Source organism: Uranotaenia lowii, chromosome 1, assembly GCF_029784155.1.
Source record: "Uranotaenia lowii strain MFRU-FL chromosome 1, ASM2978415v1, whole genome shotgun sequence".
Lineage (NCBI taxonomy): Eukaryota > Metazoa > Arthropoda > Insecta > Diptera > Culicidae > Uranotaenia > Uranotaenia lowii.
In genome coordinates this window covers 5,679,436-5,701,821 of record NC_073691.1, presented here as the reverse complement: position 1 = coordinate 5,701,821, position 22,386 = coordinate 5,679,436, and the positions used below count along the sequence as shown (strand labels likewise).

Below are 22,386 nucleotides of genomic sequence, written 5' to 3'. Positions count from 1 at the left end.
TTTTTCTGATATTTTTAGAGTTGCCACGTTTAAAGACTTTTTATGTACCTATCGCAAATACAATTTTATGACACTTCCACACAAAGTATAATTAGATTTTTCGATAATTGGAGTTGTAACTTAAAACAATCTTGCTAGTGGCTCCAGAGAGCGCAAAAATGAGCAACGACAAACTAAAATTACTCAATATTTGATCGCAATCAATCCATTGATTGTTCGATGTCCATTTCGATATTCCTTTCGTCTGGATTTGATTGAACTGAACCTTCAGAAAAATAATAAGAATCAGGAAGAATTATCATTCCGACAGAACTCACCTTTTCCCCACTATCCGATGGCAGGTAGAACGTCAGCACGGTCAGGAACGAGATGCCCATGCAGGGGATGATGATGTTGACCGTATAGAACAGGGTCTTCCGCCTCATGGTGATGTTGAACGTGATGTCCAGGTACGGTTCGTCGCAGCAGGTGTAAAACTTTTCGTTCCTGATGTTTGCGGCGTGCGGATGGTGGCAAAAAAGACAACAATACCGAGAGAAACGAAGAGAAGAAAAGTTGGGAAAAATTGGAATCACATCGAGTAGGATACAAGAAGCATCATCAGAATATAAAAAACCAATCGATACATGAAATGGTTATGGGAAGGGTGATAAAAAATCGCCATTATCAATGGTCCATCTATGCCGTAACGATGCGATGGCTGTTGGATGCTGCCTGTACTTGGGGCTCTTTTTGGTTAATGACGATGGCGCATGTATGGAGCAGGCAAAAAAAAACCTCCGGTCGGTACCAACTGGGTTCGGGCTTTTGTGTCCTCTTCCAGTGTGATTGCTGATATCTGAACATTGGAGCTGTTGTTGTTGTTTGCTCCTTTCTGGGTCGTCGTCTCAATTTCCTGTACTTTTCGGAACTGTCATGAGTAATAAAGGAATCAATAGTCGATTTGTCCGGTTGGAAACGTTTTATGGCCGTACAGTTTCGATTGATTTATAAGCTACCGGGGGCACTTAGCTTTAATCAAAATGATTTTTTTCTCTTCTTAACAATAATAAAGCTGAATCACCAGTTGATGGAAATTTGTACTTAAGCTCCCAAACCCTTTTTTAAGGTTCTCTCAGCGAAACATTTTACGTTCGATAAACTTTAAGGAGGGTTTACCTAGCCTACAGTTCAAATAATGTTTACGATTTCGACGACCTTTTGGGATTATCGAAAAAAAAAACAATGTCATCTCATAATCAATTTTGGGGGGATTTGAAGGGACGGTTTTTGTATCCTTTCGCTTACACCTTGTAAATTTGGCAAAGTATTAACCCCCGGTAAAGAATGAAATCCCTTAACATTTGGCACCGCACTCAAAACTGGACTAATTCACACGATGTTCATGCATTTGGAAACCGAATGGAATTAATGGTTTGGCCCTTTTTGTTTGAACACTGTGCGTGAACTTGAAAAGGGAACAACAGAACAAAATGAGCTGTAGGTAGGGGCTTTGTTCCATTTGCATTGTTCTTGATTTTGAAAAATTATCTTTGCCGCTAAATATAAACCAATTACTGATGGTACAAAGATGACGAGGGCCTTCATTAGAATGTTTTGGAATTTCTTTTAGAAAAGCATCGGACATTAGTCTTAGTCGATTTGATCAGCACCAAATAACAATATTTTTTTCCTTACAAAATACGAATTAATTCTCCATCTACATGGAGACATCGAATGTTTCCACACTTTGGGTAACTGTTTTGAGAAATCCTTGTTTTACCGAGTGTCAGCAACTGTTCCAACAATTTGAGAACCCCTAATTGTGTCTGAGGCACCTCCAGTCATGATTTATTATCGACTGCATGGAAACATCATGTGCTTCCACACTTAGGGCAACTATGCCAAGAATTCCCGTTTTACTGGGTCTCAACAACAGTCCCCACATCTCGAGAATCATGAGCTATGTCTGAGGTATTTCGGCACCACATGCTGGCCACCTCCAGCCAGGATTTATAACTCGGATTTATAACATGGCTAAATCAAATCGCCATATCTTGGGCAACTAATCAAAGAATTCCCAGTTTTCCGTGTCTTGGAAATAGTTCCACAATTCGAGAACATGTGCTGTGTCTGAGGCTTTTTCAAATTCCAAAGCTTTACAGTTATACTTAATCCACTACGTATTTAAAACGGCACGAATAAGAAAGAAATGAATACTTTGTTACCATTGTCCTTTGATATTCATCATTCATCTGCTTCTGAAGTGTTGGTTGAACAATGTTGATGGCTTCCAAAAATGTTCAAAATTTTATATTTATCGTCTTCGCCAATTTGTAGCATCTTGAACCTTCCGAATAAACGCGAAATTTGTGTCTACCGCATCACATTGCCGCCTTCTTGCACACATACTCAATGTGAATTTCGAAGCTAAGCCGATCGTCGATCGCCACACTCAAATATTTAAGCTCGCGCTTTGATTCGATAGCGCATGATCCAACTGTAACCCTGCCTTTTTGCGGTGAAATCAGGTTTGATATCAGGACGATCTTAGATTTGTGGTCAGCAAACTGCAAACCCTTGGAGTGCATCCAGCACTCAACCACTTCTACAGCTTCTGAAGCTCTCAGCTGGACGTCCTTCTCTATGGTAGGTGCTAGTATTACCTCTGTTCGTATGGTCCACATTCAGCCTTGTAAGCGTCAAGTAGATGCTATCCTATAACCACTGATCATACTGACAGGACACTTAGAACAAAAATTCGATAATTTCCTGGCTAATTTTTTTCGTCAAATTTAGCAGGTTCGCAATACCGGCGGTAGGTGGCGAACCTATAATTTTTCCGGTAGGAATGCCCTGTAGGAAAAATGTACCTGTTTTGCACGATTTTATCGTCTGAATTGCCTGTTTTTTTTTGCGAAAGTCGGGTGGCACTTTCTAACTGGGATAGAATTTCTTCAAATCGATCGATGCGCACTCTGGAATCGATATTGCGTACTATCGATTCCAGAGTGCGTAAATTATCCAAAAAACGAAATCGACTGTCCAGTCAGTATGGTCGGTGCTATAACGTTCGTGAAGGAACTACTCCATTTTTGAGCCCACGGGACGAAATCCCCCGCGATTATAACGGGGCTTCGACCTGTGAACAACTCAACTATATCGTATCCATTGTAGCGCTAAATTTCTTCAAGGTCCGCCTTGGCGTTTCGTAGCAGCTACAAAAGAAGTTCCTACTTATTTTGGCTATCATGAAGCCTTCCTCTTTCGATGCGATCTCTTCTTGTATGGGAAACTTTCTTGTCACAAATTCAGGGCTCTGAAATAGGAGTCTGCTACTAGTGCTATGTCTAGCTTCTCCTCCACCGACATCTGTCGCAGAAGCTGTTGAGCTTCGTGACAGTGATTGAGGTTCTTTTTGGATTACTTCCAAGCCCTGGGTATAGCCTTTCGGTGGAACAGAGCATCAAGTGTTGCCAGTTACATGGTCACCAGTGCAAAAAAGACACTTTGAATTGTGACCGGCTTCCCCGCACCCTCAGCTCAAGCCTCGTTTTAACTTCCTTGCAGTAAAACAACTTCTGGTCGTACTCCATGCATCGAAAGTAATCTCTGTTGCTGGAGATGGTTATCTGACAAACTGACCATCCCCCCTTTAGCCGCCCGCACTCTAGTGCTGCGTTTGCTGTTACCAAGGGAAACCTGTGTTCCGGATTTGGGAGGACCCTGTCTCATTCGGATCGAGATCTGGTCTGGTTAACTAGTGCTGTCCTGACTTCATCCTCTGTCGAAATTTCGTCGAGGTTTTTGATAAAGATGGTTACTTCGTGGCATAGCGCATGAACCTCCGCCTTCTCGCCTAGAACTTCGTCTGCTAGCACCTTGAAGGATGCACTCTTCGTTACCTAACTTCGATTCAACTCGAGGATCATTTCGACGAATTTTTTGATAAGGTAAGGATTACCTTTTCTCCTATTCCAAAAAGCTTGTCGTCGGTCCGCATCTGACGAAGCAAGTCAGCGTACGTACCATCTCTCTTACGCGGCTTCACTGCTTCTTGGGCTTGGGGTTAGTTTTCGTAGCTCTCACCTTCCAGCGATCACGCGTGACTGTCTGCCATTTATAGGGCGCTTCCTCGTAGGACCTATCGCCCTTGCCTTTCAATTGGCTAGGGTCCTGTCGAACCATCATCGGGGCTCTGGCCCTCGTCTTTAGGATGCCAGCAGGTCTTGGATCAACTGGCGACTCTCTTTCCTCTTTAAACTCCTAGTGCTTCTCGGATTAAAGTACTCATTCCTCACCGTTTGAACGAAGGCATCTATCAACCTGTATATATATATATATATATATATATATATATATATATATATATATATATATATATATATATATATATATATATATATATATATATATATATATATATATATATATATATATATATATATATATATATATATATATATATATATATATATATATATATATATATCTCAGGTGGCAATGGAAATCTCGTGCTAAGTGTTAGTAAAAGTTTTTTTTTGTAAACATTGTAACCATGACAATTCGTGACGTCAGTTGCATTTTCAAACAAACAACCAACAGCGAAAACTAGAGAAAAAAATCATTGCCAACTGCTGTTTACGATTACGACGACTGACATTCGCCTAAAAAAGGGTTTCTCTGCCCCTGTTTCTTTACTGGTAGCGTTGCTATTTGGCGAACTTACCATCTCTAAGGAGTGTATCGAAAATTAACTATAAACATATTTGGGTCTTCTACTTACTAACGCGTGAACGCGCACAACTGTGCTTAACTGTATGTAGCATCTTGATCTGTCAAGAGTGAACCAGCGCTTTGTTTACGTTTGAAACATTCGTTTCTCCCAAAATGTCGCGAATTAAAAAAGAACTTAAAATTCGTGTGTTGGACACTTAGATGCGAGAGAAGGGCATCTCGTGAATGAAGTGGCGAAACGTTTCGGCATTCATCCGGCGAGCGTAAAATCTATCATCCACAAGTTTGGGGAACACTATACGTTCGTACGTTCAATGATTTGCCAGGAAGAGGCAGGAAACCAGGACCATCTGACCCAAATCTGGACCGTAAAATAATCAACCTCATCAACCGGAATCGATCGATGTCCATACGGGATTTTGCGAAAAAAGCTGGGACATCGATCGGAATGGTACAGCGGATCAAGAAGCGGAACAACCTGAAGACATACAAGAAGCAGAAAGTGTCCAAACAAACGGCTGAACAAAAATCACGAGCCAAAACCAGATTTTGCAGAAACCAGATGCGTGCATTCTCATGGACGGCGAAACTTATGTAAAAGAGGATTCCAGTACTCTTCCGGGACCACAATTCTACACTGCAGCTATTGGGGAGGATGTGAGTGACCACGAGAAGTCGATTGAGGTGGAAAAATTTGGCCAGAAAGTGCTTGTGTGGCAGGCAATCTGCTCCTGCGGATTGAAGTCGACGAGTTTCTTTACAAAAGGAACAATAAATGCCGATATCTACCAAAAGGAGTGTTTGCAGAAAAGGTTGCTGCCACTATATAGGAAACATACGACTCCACCATTGCTCTGGCCGGATTTGGCGTCAGCCCACTACGCAAAATCCACTCTTAGAAGGTTTGAGGATAACGATGTAGATTTCGTAGAGAAAGATATTAACCCACCAAACTGCCCCCAGCTTCGCCCCATAGAACGATATTGAGCTATCGTCAAGAGAGTTTTCAAGAAGGATGGTAAGGCCAACAGGATCATGGTGGTTTTCAAGAGAAATTGCAATGCTGCGGCCATGAAGTTGACTTTCTTCAAAAACACAGAAAATTTTAGCTGTAGGAGTTATTTGAAAATCTCGACTCTCAGGACGCAAGTGCGTGGAATGTGTCAATAACAAAATGCATTGCAAATCATCTCATTATGAGAGTGTTACTCAAGCTGTGAAGAATAGGGTGTCCCATTGTGTCTAAGTACGATTTAGAATTAACAGTATAAACACAATTTAGGAGAATTTTTTTTCACTTTTATGTTTACTATAGTCTTCTTTTACAGTGAATCAAGAAAAATAAGATTCCAGTCAATCGTAGAATATTTGATCGAAAACTGCTCATTAACTTAGGCGCAGACTGATTTGCGATGATTTTGGTCACTTTTTCCAGTTTTTTACAAAGTTTTTGATAGAATCTACAGGCTTCGCATGTTTTCTCAAAAAGATTTAGTAAGGGAGTGCGTGGTGAACTGATGCCAAATCCGGCCAAAACAGTACTAGATCATTATGCTTGCGGATCATGGGCAGCAGGCGACAGTCCAGGCATTTTCGGACGTAAACATCTGTAGTCACTGTGTCAGTGGTCACAAACGGCTCGGAAAGTATGTCACACTCACATATGGCTTGCCAAAGCATTACCTTTTTACCGAATTTTTCGGCAAAAATTGATGTCAATAACCATCACGAACAGTGTAATACTGATCTCCAGTAAGCGTTTTGTTATCAAACTTACAAATAGGTTTCGTCGTCGATGATAACGCACACCGATTTTCCACACATCAATTGATCATATAATTTACGAGGTCTTGGCTTGGTTTGACAGAAGCAGCTTGTTTTTCCCTCGGCTTCGACTTCTTCTGCTTCTTAAATGTCTTTATATCCAATTTTACCTTGGCACGATTAACAGTACTGATAGGGGATCCACGTTTTCGGTCACATCCTAAATTGAGCCTACTTTTCCTACTAGCGTAAGCACGCATGACTTTCCGGTCCAAAGTTTTGTTCATCGGACCAGGTCCTCACCCAGATTTTTTTGTTGTTCACCTGCTTTTTCTCCAGGTGATTCCAAACCAAAAATATCGCCTTGAAACAGCTGAAGATTTTTATTCTAATATCAACCACTAGTATACATAGTGGCTCCAGAGAGTCATAATTGGGGACAGATTGTGATTCTGATGAGGAAATCAAGACGAAATACATTCAAGCAGATGTAAACCAGACTCGGCATGAGTAAAAAAAATCGAATACCAAATTCGGTCGAGTCAAACCTTGTTTGATCAGATTAATCGCCACGACATTTAATTCCAGAAAAACACAAATTCTAAGGAATTTGTACCTCTTTGGGCGCAATTCATTTCTCCTTTCTGGGCCATAGGAAATATTATAAGTAAAGCTTAAGTAAATCTACATCAGAAAAATTGTGACTTTATTTCGGAACATTGTCGCAACATACGGTAGAATATTTCCTTGAACAGTTCTCAACCATTTTTCTTGGTTAAATTTGTGATAACCACGAAAAAACTGTTCGTGAACCTCTCTAAAAAGATCTCGGATCAGAGAGGAAATTCTTGAGCCGAGAGCTATTTAATCCGATTTCGCAATTCCACCTGGGATAACGGTCTAGGTAGAGTATATCAGTCACGTTATTGAGTTTGTCCTAAAAAATATTACTGAGTGATGGTATCTGCATCGATTCGTAGGTGGTCTTTCTAGTTCTAACGACTCTTCTTCAATGCCACTTCAGCCGGACAACATCTCAAACGTAACGCCATCGCTGGCATTCACAGTGCGAACGAGTACGAAGAGAGCCTACCTACTTGACACTGATGTACCTACTTGACACTGATTGAACCCTTCAAGGTTTAACTTGCAATTCAGCAGGGTAAGAGTAATGACACATCACTCTCACTTTCGAAAGGAGTACTTTCAATTTGTAGTCTTTTTTTATGAAGAAGTCCAATAGATAGTGCTGGTAAACTTATGCTTGAAAAAAAAAACTACGAAATACTTTCGCAGTGATTTGTAATTACTCACCTGACTGCCGGTACCTCGAGGATGTCCCACTCGACAGACATGTAGAATTCGGACAGGTCTACCCCGACGTCCACGATGTTGCTGCCGGACTGTTCATCCATATGTCGCAGATCCACCTGAAGATTTGTTGTTGGTGTTGTCGATTTTTGTTGAGGTTCCACATTGATGTTCGGCAACAAGAAAAAATGTTAATTTTTCCCAAAAACAAACTTCGATACAGTTATCTATATATTATAATATTTGGTCACAGCTAGTACATATAGAAATATATACAGAAAAAAAAAACGGAAAACGATAATAAATTTTAATATAATCGAAGAAATTGAAAAATATTTGAGCAAAAAGTAGATATTTAAAAAAAGTAGAAAAATTGATTTAAAAATTTATCAAAACTGTAAACATGCAGCCTTTAATTAAAGGAAGCGATTTGTTTTTTTTTTTTGTTGCTTGGTAGCTTTATTTATACGCTCTACTAGCATTAGTTCTAATCTAATGATTTTAGTGTGTGTTATTTAGAATTGGGGTTTCTTTATGCAGCAATAGGTGGTGGTGGTGGTGGTGGTAGTGAGAGAAAGAGAAATTGCTGAGAGAGAAAGAAAGTTTATCGAACAATAGGAACCAAAATGGCGCAGATGCAAGAGCTGATGCGAGAGATACACAACTCTGGTGGGTGCTGGTTGGGACGATTGAGGAAAATTAGGGAAAATTAATGTTTGAAAGACGATTGATTTGGCAAACATTCTCAATGAGCTGATTGGGGGAAGAATTGGATGACAAAATCAAGATCGAACCAAAGAGTGTAAGAAAAATCCAATCGGAACGAAAACTTTTACGAAATCGAATATCAAGTTAGCGAATTGAAAAAAGAGGTTCGAAGCAATTGAAGTTATTAATATACATATCAAAGTGGGAGGTAGTGTTCGATATAATAAAATGGGAAAATATTTGTTTTTTTTTTATTTTTTCATTAAAACATTGTTATTATCGTTTATTGCAGTAATAGTAAAAGTAGAATATACGAAAAAAAGAGCGTACCTAAAATTGGAAAACAATACTAGAGGAATATAATCTACAAAGACGGAACAAAACTGTCATTTTAAGAAAATTTCATCCGAGTAGGCTAGCGCATTTCGGCTGTTATAAAACTTGTGTTTATTCGAATACTCATGAGTTACTAAGCTAATGTTTATTTTCTTTATCTGTTTCGATTTTAGGGCAATGTGTGATTTAGTTCAAGGAGTTTAAAAGGTTTTTATTTTTCGTTTAATTTCAACTGTAGGTTAGGTTTCACTAACAGGCATTCATCATTCCTCTAGAGTGGGCTCCGGGCAAAGAATTCCTATGGTTATGGTGGCCAGTCACATGCTTCGCCTCCATCAGCGTCATCATCATCATCATCATCATCAATACAACAACAATGCACAACCTTTACCATTGCATGCACTCTGCAAAGAAATCAGCTATCTTTGGGTTATTTTTTTTTCTTCTGTGTAAGAGGTAGTCGTTTCGTTTCGTCTATCAAAACGAGGTAATCCCATTCCGGTAACGAGGCAGTGAGTATACAGGTGTGTCCGTGTGCCTTTTTCGTGTGTTTGTGTGTCTGTGTGTAGTTGAGTGAGCGAGCATGACATATCGATTTGATCGAATGCATTTCACTACTATTCTGGATGCTTCAAGCCGTTCGCAGTTTCGATGATTGGAAGTATCCCGAATGTGTACGTACACAGATCACATAGCAACGGAAAAAAACAACAACAACAATAAACAGCAAAACATCAACAACAAAAACAACAGCAACAATCATGAATTCACTATTGCAGGAACGGTGATGATTCTAGCTAGCTAGAGGATTTTGGAGGTTGGTTTGATAATCTGTCTTGCGAGTTTGAGTTTGAGAGTACGGCTGTGTGTTCGTACGTACGTAAATTGGACAACATCAAAGTCGGATCATGGCTTGCCATGATAGGCACACCGATAATGATGGCAATAATTGCCTGCAAACTTAAGATGTAGCTCAGGATAAAAAAGCTTGTTTTGAAAAAGGAATTTTCTGACCCATTCGCTGACTGAAAGAGTCAACACAAATTTAACTGACTTTTAAAATGGTCGTGAACCCATTATTACAAAAATGAATCAATTGCAAATGAAATTCACTTTAATATATCTTCTTCATTACATATGTTGGGCATATAGTCAGAGTCACTGGTCTTCCATTTTCCATTTTTTTCGAAATGTTGTTCAAGCTTCTTGATCAAAGCAACATTATTCTTTTGAATCTCTTTTACACTTTTAGAATTCGATTTCTGACTCAACGTTAATAAAAATAAATTAAAAATTTTTAAAACAAAAAATTTAAATAAACAAAACTAAAATAAATTAAAATAAAAAATTGAAATTGAAAAAAAAGGATAAATAACAAAATTTTAAATACATAAGAACACTTAAAAATGTATGTATGTAATAATTAAAAAAAAACTAAAATAGGTTTAAAAAATAATTTAAAAAAATATGTTTAAAAACATAAGAAAAAATATTAAAACAAAATTAGATAAAATTAAATAACAATATTTAAATAAAACAAATTAAAAAAAAATATTTATAGAAAACTAAAAAAAAAGTAAGTAAATAAAAAAGATAACCATAGTGCAAAAAAGACTGTTTTTTAATAATTAATGAAAATAAAAATAAAATTATTAAAAAAAATTAAAAAGAAATTAAAAAAGTGAATTTAAAACAAAAAATGAATTTAAAAAAAATAAGAATAAAAGTATAAAACCTGTTAAATAAAAAAAAATAAGGAAAATTGAACAAAAAATTGTAATAAAATTTATAAAATAAAAAAAAATATTTTTTTTAGGAAAGTAAAAAAAATATAAATAAACAAAAAAATATAATTCAATTTTTTTTTCAAAAATCATTGTAAAAGTTGAAAACTAAAAAGAATAGATTAAAAAAATAAAAAAAAACTTTATTTAAAAAAAACATAAAGGTTAAAATTAATTAAAAAAATTAATTATTAATTAAATATATTTAAATGAAATACTTTTAAAAAAAATAAATTTTTTTCAATAAATTGAAAAAAATGAAAAGCTTAAAATAAATAAATAAATTTAAAAAAATTTAAAATATTTAAAAAATTAAAACATTTCAAAAAATACTATTTTTGAAAGATTTTGAATAAGAAAATTTTAAATTGAATTTGAAAGAAATAAAAGAAACTGAAATGTCTAAAAATTAAGCCAATAAGGAAAATAAAAAATATCTTCAAAAAAGAAATAGAATAAAATAAAACAAAATTAGCTTGAAAGAAAAAAAAATTGTAAAATTTAAATCAACATCAAACGAAAATGAAAAAAAATCAAGATGAAAAAAGCCTTTGAATCCTGCTTAACTCCAAAATCTTAACCTTGATTCCAATTTCTGTGAATTTTCAAACTGTTTCTTTGACACCAATACAATAAAGCAATGGATTGTATAATATGTGTTTTTCGTAGAGGAGGTAACATAAAAATAAAATTGAAAAAAAAACACGACCAAACTTCAAAACAAACAACGTTTCGAATTTCTTTTTCAGTGTAGCATTTCTGTCTGTTGGGGGATGTTTTTTACGGGGAAAATTTATCCAAATTGAAAAAACAGTCCGGTTAAAAAGAAAGAGTTTATTTTAACAATGAACAATGTTAAAAAAAATTGATACAGTATGAAAGGGAAAGAAGATAGATTTTACACAAGGAAAACCGAAAAAGATAATAATATGACTTATTTGATCAATGCAGTACCTTCCCTTTCTTTCTTTTTTTCTTTGTTTGTTTCTCTTTTCGCACAGTGTTTCTAACCATTGTGTTTTCTACATGTTTTTTGTTTGTTTTTTGTTTCTTGGCGCAATCATAAACAAAAAGATTTATAGGCAAACAAACATCATCCAATCACTGTCAATCTGTGGTTTTGGTTGCAGTAGTTATGCACGTGGAGTTTGATTAAAAAAAAAACAAGAAAAGATGCATGTAAACAATTTTATGTAAAATAATTTCAATCCGGAAGCGGTTGATTGTTTCGATCTTTCGCTCATTTGCGGTCATCGGTGGGTGTTTTGTTTGTGTTTTTTCTCTTTTACTTTTCAACATACCGAGAAACAGTCTGGGTATTGGTCCAGTTCCGTGTAATATATGTTTTAAATTTCTCTCATTTTTTTTTTCTGTGACTATGTTTCCGTGTCGATTTACGTGTTTGGGATGTGTGTGTGTGATAGTAAGTGATGACTGTCAATATGTGGCAAAATGCAAACTTCAACAACTGTAATAAAAATAAATATGCCATTCGAAATCATTCGTGGTTGGTGGCTTGGGAAGAGAGCAATCAATCGAATGATTTTTTATCTGCCGGGAAAACAAAAACGTAAAAACATTTTAATTAAATGCTTATTTTAGCATTGCATCGTAAATTTACACTCTACACGCTGTTTTTATTACTTTATCCTGTACGTCGTCTTCCGATTACATGTTATCGTTGCGTCAACAATGATATGCAGTTCGCGAGTAGCAAGCGGTGCGAAAAAAAAAATCAAATATCCGGTAGCTATGGGAACCTGCTGTTGGGATGGTTTTTTTCGCTTAAATGTATTTTTGGAACACGAAAATCAGTAGGCATCAAACATCGGGCCTTAAGGCATCGTGGAAATTTAATCGGAAAACAAATGAGTGGAACGAAAAAAAAAACGGAAAACAAACAAACACCAATGAAAAAAACAAGTTGGAAGGACTTCGACAGGTACATAGCAGCGTCTATTTGGCAACTGGTTTCGATATCTTTTTCAATTGTTTTCGGTAATTCAATTCTAATGGAGAAAGTCAAAATACACATCTCAACTAGAACATAACAATCATGCAATTTACTGGCTGCGCCTGTTGGTGGTTTTTTTTTGTTGTTGTATCAAACGGTACTTCCACTTGAACGGAAACGAACAACGAACTGTAACGGTATAGCATTTACTTAAAAAAAAAAACAAAAAAAAACTTCGAAATCTCTTGACTAGTAGGTATGTGGAATCAGCCTCTGGCACAACTATCACAACTAACTTATTTGACACGAGGGATTAGGACGCGCTTTGCTTTGACAGTCAAATAAGGAAGAAGGATGATGGAAAAAGAAAAATAAATCGGTAAAGCATATAATCTTGTCGTCTATTTCAATCGAAACGGTCAGTCACACGTGGTTCGGAAAACTATTTATAGAATAATGTAGGGCGGAAAAAAGAAGGGCAATCCACTGCAATATTTGACAACATGGACGTTTCTGTTAAAACGATGTAGGCCAAACGAGAAAGGTTTTGTGGCATCGGTTCAGAGACAAAACAATGCTCAATCCGTTTTTGGAAACATTCCATCAGCATATGAATTTTGGTAAAAAAAATTAATTTACAATAATAATAATAAAAAAAAAACAGTTTTATAAAAGAAGCTGGATCTAAAAATAACTGCCTATGAAATTACTTTTCCAAACTGACTAGAGTCGCTGACAAATAAATGAAGTAATATTATGAAGAGCTGAAGAATATTATGAAAGGTCGTCATCCAAACTTTCTGATAATTTGATCGCAAAAATTAGCATGATAAGACAGCGTCTTGGAACTTTCTAACTAAAAAATCGTTTGACAAAACTTTATGTAATGATTCATCACTCTTTGGAAAGTAGCGGGTGTATAATTTAGACCAAATGGAATGATAAGGAATTTTTAAGGAATTCTGATAAGGTCAATTTGGTTTAAAAAAAACGTAAAGTTATGTTTTTTAAGTAAGCCGAAACATACTAATTATGAAACCATTTTGCCTATCTTCTTTTTATTGCTGAAAACGGATTAATAAAAAAACCAGCTCGAAGGACCAAAATATGCTCCGGATCATTCCAACAATTCACAATTCAAGTTTGAAAAAAAAATTGAGAATCATCATCCTAAATATCAGATAATTTTAGCGCAATCATGGCTCTAAAAACCATGATCATGAGTCCGACGTGGGGTTTCCCAAACAAATAACTCCTGAGAATGCTCTGCGTTTCTCCAAAAGCCCGGAGTTGATCTTCTGGCGAATCCTGGAGGCGTTTATAAATTTCGTGACGAGGCTTTAGCAATTGCGAATTTTTGCCCCCATGTCTCTAATAAATACGAAATTTCCTAGACTCGTTCAGAAATCCTTACATGTTTTAGAAATCCTCAATTACTCTGGTATTTTAGTCTTTTAAGGATTACACATTTCTTCCCTAAACCTAGAATTCCTCATTAGTATTAAGTTTGAGAAAATCGGAATAATTTTGAAAACTCCTGAGTTTTAAAGAAACGCATTTCCCTAGAACGATAAGTTTTTACAAATTATACCACAATCTCAATCGTTCAAGCATAAAGTAAATTTGTAAAGATGCTCGAAACATATTAAGCCAAAAATTTGTTCCCATTATCCATCACTCTTTGAAAAGTAGAAGGTGTAGAATTACAGCCAAACGCAATAATTATGAATCCTCAAGTAGTCAAATCAAAAAGTATTGTTTTTTTCTATCGCTATCCTATCCCTCTCTCTGTCCTATTCCTATCCTATCCCTATTCTATCCCTATCCTATCTCTATACTATCCCCATCCTATCTCTATCCTATCCCTATCCTATCCCTAGGCTATTCCCATCCTATCCCTATCCCATCCCTATCCTATCCCTATCCTATCCCTATCCTATCCCTATCCTATCCCTATCCTATCCCTATCCTATCCCTATCCTATCCCTATCCTATCCCTATCCTATCCCTATCCTATCCCTATCCTATCCCTATCCTATCCCTATCCTATCCCTATCCTATCCCTATCCTATCCCTATCCTATCCCTATCCTATCCCTATCCTATCTCTATCCTATCCCTATCCTATCCCTATCCTATCCCTATCCTATCCCTATCCTATCCCTATCCTATCCCTATCCTATCCCTATCCTATCCCTATCCTATCCCTATCCTATCCCTATCCTATCCCTATCCTATCCCTATCCTATCCCTATCCTATCCCTATCCTATCCCTATCCTATCCCTATCCTATCCCTATCCTATCCCTATCCTATCCCTATCCTATCCCTATCCTATCCCTATCCTATCCCTATCCTATTCCTATCCTATCCCTATCCTATCCCTATCCTATCCCTATCCTAACCCTAGACGTCAGAAATGAAACGTGAGACATGAGGTATGAAATTAGAAATATGAGACCTCAGATTTGAGATCTGCGACATGGGGAATGAAAAATCGGACTTAATACCTAAGACTTGAGTCATACAAACCTGAGATCATTAACATGAGTCATGAGACATTAGACATTAGACATCTCACATCTCAGTTCTTACATCTAACTTCTAACTACTCACGTCTCAATTCTCAGGCCTTACTTTTCACGTTTCACCTCTCGCTTCTAACGTCTTATGTCTGACGTCTGACATCTCACTTCTCAGGTCTTGCGTCCCATTTATCCCTTCTCTAGCCTCACATCTCACGGCTCAGGTCTCATGTTTCATGTCTAAAGCCATAAGTCATATAGCTCATTAGACTGAGTCGATTTGGGGTCATTTTTAAATTTTCCAAACGGGGTCTAAAAGGCTTCGTTTTAGTGATTTTTTGCAGAATTTTTAAATAACCTTCACATGAGTAAATTTGAACTTTTAGGTTTGTAAGGGAAAATTTAATATTTGGTAGCTGAAAAATGGTCTGCTAATGGTTTTTGTCCCAATTTATAAATCCTCTGACGGAAACTTCCTGCTGAACAACTTTGTTGAAGGCCGTAACTTCGTGTCTTATTAGACAAAAAAGTTATTAGCTGTTTAACAGGGGTGTGTCTTTTGGCAATAAAAAACAATAAATTCAATTGACACAACTGCTTGTGCCTCGCGAATGAAAATGCAGTCATGCAATACCTCGCTAGATACCAAGGGTTTGAGAAAATCAAAAATGGCCTCAAACCGACTCTGTCTAAATAATGGCCAACTATTGCTTAATTGTTCAAGACAAAAATCAACTAGACGCTTTACGAGAGTGATAGAAATTAGAAAGTGTAGATTAAGCCTCGAAAAATGCAGCCCTGATCCAGTGTTGCCAAAAATATTGCAGTGGATGACTCTATTTCAGATTTTTTTGTATCAAGTATCAACGACAATTCAGAGATCTAAAACACCAATTCTAGCAGCGACTTTCTAACGATGTTTTTGGGTTGCGGATAATTTTTGGAGAGATAAAAAAAATAAAAGAGAAAAAATAATTACGTCACATAATTTGCGATTTCACGACTACAATAGTTGACTCGAGAACGTAGAAAACTTTGCGGAAACGGAACATGGTACTAATTGATGTTTTTTTGTTCAAGAAAGGGGAGCAACAGCGAAAACAAAACTATGGTGATATCCAAAATTACTGCATCATTCTTCTAGGTAATTTTTTATTGAAAGGTTGATTTTTTTTTCTTATGTTAGTAAAATAAAAAACGAGTTACGATACATAGCGGTTTTCAAATGTTCGTTCAAGAAACAGGTAAAGATGCATCGAATAAAACTTGTTCAATCGTTTAATCAGTCCAGGTAGCGATCAAATCAGACTAAGTAAATATGGTCATAATCACACAAACAGCAATGCCAGTATGTACTAAATAGTAATGAGGAATGAGGAAACGGAAACTCAAGTTCGGGATAACTCGATAACAGAACGAAAAAAAAAGAACTGAGAAAATTCGAAAATTACATTACTCTGCGATACTGATTGCGTAAATACGAGTTTACTCGGTAGAACAAGAGTTTCGACTAGGTATAAGTATATGTATGTAAATAAATATATGTAGGTATGTATGTAAATAAATATCATCTAACATATCACGAGCGAAAACGATAGTCAAGTTCCAATATCGTTTGCAATTGCTTTTATTCTGATACAAATGTAATTATTCAAAGAAAACACGGTCGATTATGCATTGCATTCTACATAAAAAAGTTTATTACGTCTCATCTAAGTTGCAGGTTTCACTTAAGGGAAACGATAAGTTCAATTGAAAAACAAGAAAAAAACAAAATATAAAACTATACTGTCAAAACGGATACTGAAGAAAAACGGAAAAGAAAACGTGGCAACACGGTTTCCGGCGATGCCATATTGAAAACAATAGAAATCATAAACAAAAAAAAACTTTGTTACGGAGTAAACGAAATCTTGCACCTTAAAACCGTCATAGGTCCAGCTTCCCAGTTTTAAGACACACGTTTGTACATCGTAAGGGAAATATTCAACATCGATCGAACAGGACGATTTGTACACTGCTGGTGGTTGCCAGATTACCAGCCCGGTATTGTACACCGTGGCCTTGGTCATTAGCGTTACTTCGTAATGACCGTCAGCACTGCGGAAGGAATAGAGAAATAGAAATAGAAAACAAATGGAGAAAAGAAAAACAACAAATGGAAACGGAGGAACGAGAGGCGCACCGAACACGAGCTGTGGTGTGGATAATGTAAACACAATTTACCCGGGGTCGTGGGACGGGGTCTCGAAAACAAACGCACGAACAAAAACACAAACAATATGGGGGGCTCCGCATGTGTTTGGGGGCATGTGTGTGTGTGTACCTTCTTTTTGCCTAGCTATTTTGGGGGGAAAGGAGAGGTTAGAATGGAACTAAATTTTTATCGTTTTGACAAGTACGTAGAAACGGGTTTGTTTTCCGGAAGCTGAATTGATGAAAAAATAGGTTGAGATTGATTACGATTGTTCGATGTTTGAATCGATGAAATAGAGCAAGTCATGTTGTTGCTTCAGCGTGTTACAAACTTTGAATAAATTATAAATATAAACGAAAAAAACGATAGCTCCGTTTTATGTACTTAATTAGGAAAGCTTGATGGAATCGAAGTTGGCTAAGCATTTTTTTTTTCTTGTTTTAAAAAGATGAGGGTGTAGTAGGGTAAAACAATCACAAATTTTTGTCATTTTTGACAATTTTAATTTTTTTGATCATTCTTGTCGAAAAATGTCATTTGTGTCATTTTAGACGTTTATGTTATTCAATCTTGTTCATTTTGTAATGTTTGATTTTTTTTTTGTCATTGATGCCATTTTTGTCACCTTGTCATTTTTGTCATTTTCGACATAAGTTCATTTTTGTATTTTTTTTTTCATTTTTGTCATTTTTATCATTTATGTCATTTTTGTCAATTTTGTCATTTTTGTAATATTTGTCATTTTTTTGTATTTTTTGTCAATTTGGTCATTTTTGTCATTCATATCATTTTTTATCATTTTCGTCATTTTTGACATATTTTTAATTTCTGTCATTTTTGTCATTTGGGTCATTTTTTGTCATTTTTGGAGTGTTTGTCATTTTTGTCATTTTAACCCTCTTAGTCATGTTTGCCATTTTAGTTATTTTTGTCATTTTTTTAATTTTTTGATATTATTGTCATTTTTGTACTTTTTTAATTTTTGTCATCTTGGTCATTTTTGTTATTTTTGTCATTGTTGTAATTTTTGTCTTTTCTGTCATTTTTGTCATTTTCGTTAATTATATTCTGGCAGATTTTCATAATTTTTGAAATTTTTTTCATATTTGTTATTTTTGTAATTTTTGTCATTTGGGTCATTTTTGTAATTTCTGTCATTTCCGTAACTTTGGTGATTGTTATTCATTTTGTCATTTTTTTGTAGTTTTTGCATTTATTCATTTTCGTAATTTCCGTCACTTTTGTCATTTTAATCATTTTTGTCATACTTGTCATTTTTGTGATTGTCCTTTTCTTGAAATTCAGCAGCATAAGGTCATTTTTATCATTCTTTTTTTTTTTTCAAAATATAATCCTTATTTCTGATTTTGGATCTGATTCTTGATTCAACTTTTGAGTTTGAAAACAGATCTAGTGTTCTGCTTACGACTTCTTGCTGGGTGAGGAAAAATATGTAGATTAAAGTTCCTTCAAATAATGATGACCCAAAACCAGCCATCGCAGTAGGCCGGCGATATCTCAGAAGATTTGGTACAACTGGAAAATAAAACACGAAAAACAATCGGCGAGCACTAACCGAAAACGATCGTAAACTATAAACACCACAAAACAAGCCCTTAAATGGGACCGAAAATAGGGCCATCCACCCGTAACGATTATTCTTCAACAACAACAACAACAACCACGGAATGGAAAGGCTAAAGTGTAAGAAAGCTAAACACAACAACCAACGGGAATCGACGGAAAAACGTCGGAGACGGAACGAAGACGTAGCACGTAGATGATGGTGTTAGGGGTAGGCTCGAGAAAAATGGCGGAAAAGATATGCTTTTATATATGAGTTAAAACATGGAAAGTTACTCTCAGTCGCTATTGATTTTCTGGCTTTTGGGAATCTTTTTTGTTTTCTGGACGTCTCCATTTTACACACAGATGTTGATTCTCGTTTTCGTCGGCCCCGCTTTTAAGTTCTTGCTTGCTGAATTGGAGAAACAAAAGGAAACGGTTGCGATGTTTTTGGTTCTTTGAATGTTGAACGGGAGGTGGATTTGGAGGAAGGAGACCGGGAAAGTGCCGGAGAACAACGAACTGAACTGATGGCGGTGGCCGTTGCTCCTCACCGTATCTCGAGGGAGGCTGCTTTGGCTATTTAAATTTGCAAGCACAGTGGGTTGAGTTGAGGAAAGATTTGAACTTGTAATACGAAATGTCATAGCATCTGTAGAAAGCTTTTGGAGAGCGTGTTCCGAACAAATAGAAACGTGAAGGGGAAAATGGTTCAGCGTTTGGGTGGAAAGTAAAGGAATCTAGTGGATAAAAAAAGTAAAAAGTGTTATGATCATGTTGAAAAATATTTACGCATTACGAGTTTTTCTCAGGCAGCATCATCATTAGAAAATGTTTATGAGAAATCTTGTACTTTTAAGAAAACTCATGATGAGCTTCAACCGTATAATGAATACATTGTAGAGATGGGATGAAGGATTCTTGTGAGTGACAGACGTGTCTGAGTGAATCTCTGAATTTAAATTCGTAAAATCACGAGTATGGTGCAGTCGGTAGGATGTTTGTAGGTACATTTGTTGTGATTTGGCCTTCCGGTAGAAAAAGATGGGTTGGCTTAGGAAGCGCAGATTTCTAAGGCTGCTGATGTGGATTGTTGGTTTTGATTTGGCTTTCCTGTGGAAATAGAAGAGGTGGCTTAGGAAGCGCAGATTTTAAGGCTGCTGCATATTGATTGATTTGATTTGGCCTTCCGGTAAATAAAGACGAAATTGGCTTAAGAAGCGCAGATTTTCAAGGCTGTTGCTGCTGATTGTTTTTTATGATTTGGGTTTCCGGTGGAAAGAAACGTTTTGGCTTAAGAAGCTCAGATTTTTAAGGCAGCTGCTACTGATCGTTTGATTTGGCTTTCCGGTGCAAAAACACGAATTGGCTTAGGAAGCGCAGATTTTTAGGGCTGCTGCTGTGGATCGCTGGTTTAGCCTTGCTTTGGAAATAGAAGGAGTGGCTTGGGAAGCGCATATTTTAAGGCTGCTGCTGATTGATTGATTTAATTTGGCCTCTGGTGAAAAAGACGAAATATGCTCAAGAATCGCAGATATTCAAGGCTGTTGCTGCTGATTGTTTGTTATGATTTGGCCTTTCGGTGGAAAAGATGGATTGGCTTAAGAAGCACAGATTGATTGAATTGATATGGTTTCCGGTAAATAAAGACGAAATTGGCTTAAGAAGCGCAGATTTTCAAGGCTGCTGCTGCTGATTGTTTGGTATGATTTTTCTTTTCGGTAGAAAAAGACGAATTGGCTCAAGGAGCGCAGATTTCTAAGGCTGCTGCTACTAATCGTTTTGATTTGGCCTTTCAGTGGATCTTAGAATTGGCTTAGGAAGCGCAGATTTTTAAGGCTGCTGCCGATTGATTGATTTGAGTGGGCCTTCCGGTGGATAAAGACGGAATTGGATTGGAAAGCGCAGATTTTTAAGACTGTTGCTGATTGATTTCTTTGATTTGGCTTTCCGATTAATAAAGACGGAATTGGCTTGGGAAGCGCATATTTTAAAGCCTGCTGCTGCTGATGATTTGTTATGATTTGGCTTTCCGGTGGAAAAGACGGATTGGCTTAAGAAGCACAAATTTTTAAAGCTGCTGCTGCTAATTGTTTTTATTTGTCATTCCGGTGAAAACGACGGATAAACTTAGGAAGCGCAGACTTTCAAGATTACAAATTTTTTTCAAGATACCACCATAAGCACGATAGGTGAAAGGTGTGGATAGAGAAGTAGAAACCTAAATCTCAGAACGAAAAAAAAATCTATCTTTAAATGTTTTTCGATGATAACTTTTTAGCGTTAGCCGCAGCCCGTGGCGTAGAGGATAGCCTTCAAGTCTTCTAAGCCAGCGGGCATGCGATTGAATCTCGGTCACGACATACATAGTACACTTTCTGTGGGTTGCTGGTTTTAGCGTTTGTAAAATGCTAGCCATCATATCCTCGGAAGATGTACGCTTAGAGTTAAGAAAAAAGGAATCTCTTCGAGGAAACAGCAAGTTTTATTGTGATCATCTACATATGCGTTTGTGTTCGTTTTTTTTAAGTGTGTCTTTTTTCGACTACAGTTTGTAGCAAATTTCTCTTGATTGGTGATCAAAATTTAAAGTGGTGGCTCCAGAGAGTTATTTGTTATCAGAACCAGAATCTATATCAAGAACTCAAGAAAAACATTGCCATTAACATCCCGCATTTGACTTTTGGAGTTCAAACTATGAAATCGATTACTTTCGCGATCTTGATCCACTGTGGCCCCGCGTTGATTGCCACCAGTTATGATCTGGAGGTGGAGCTTGTCTTTCCATAAATATGCACTTCGCCTCTTACTGAAAACGAAGAAGAACAGCCCGCCTGCTGCCTGAGACTCTCTACTGGGGTTGTTTCTGTTGTTGGGGCTGTCAACAAAGTTGGGGTTGTTCGTTCGGTCGATGGCAGCTGATGGGCTTTCAACTTTCACGTTTATGCGGGAGCTCGCTGTGCAGAAAGCACTCTTCCATGGCGGTAGCTCCTCTTCGCCGCCGTCATCATCATAATCAACATCATCACCGTCGCCATCAACATCAACCAGCAGCATCAGCATCTTGACGAGCGAGCCGAGCGCTACGACGGGGTTGTTATTTGAAACGTGGGCGAAATAAAAGTGAACACGCAGCAAGAAACGCAGAAGAAAACAACCCTCCCTTGTGGACGATGGAAGATGGGAAAACTAAATGAAAATCGCACGCACTGTTGCATCCCGGGACAATAATAAATGGATGAAGGAAATTAAAAGATGGCTCAACGCGGGCGGGTGCTTCGGCTTCGCTGTGATCCCAGTAGGCGTTTTCGTTAGATACAGCTCAGTAAGCTTTGCTGTTGTGATCGACCGTCATCATGTGAGTTCAAGTCCTGTGACGGACCGGGTTATGTCGAGCGTTGTTGTTTTCGTTTTTTTTTATTTATTTCGGTGCGATATATGTGAAGAATCATCCCGGGAGTACGATAAACATTACCGTGCAGAAATCTGCCGCCTCCATCATCCCTGGTCCTAGGCCTGGTGTCCCC

General features: G+C 37.0%; 1 protein-coding gene across 8 annotated transcripts in view; it reads right to left on the bottom strand.

The window, feature by feature from the left end:
• The window catches only part of LOC129738735 (acetylcholine receptor subunit alpha-like), a 99,942-nt gene that overhangs the window by 31,248 nt on the left and 46,308 nt on the right, over positions 1-22,386 (bottom strand). For 5 of the 8 annotated variants that reach the window (XM_055729981.1, XM_055729985.1, XM_055729983.1 and 2 more), the window contains 2 exons: positions 7,795-7,910; positions 318-486 (listed from right to left, as the gene is read on the bottom strand). In XM_055729981.1, the coding sequence (XP_055585956.1) occupies positions 318-486; positions 7,795-7,910 (285 nt within the window). Of the gene's footprint in view, positions 1-317; positions 487-7,794; positions 7,911-9,089; positions 10,253-11,573; positions 14,439-17,015; positions 17,197-22,386 lie in introns of those variants that run through there. The other 3 variants (XM_055729982.1, XM_055729986.1, XM_055729987.1) reach the window with 3 other exon arrangements.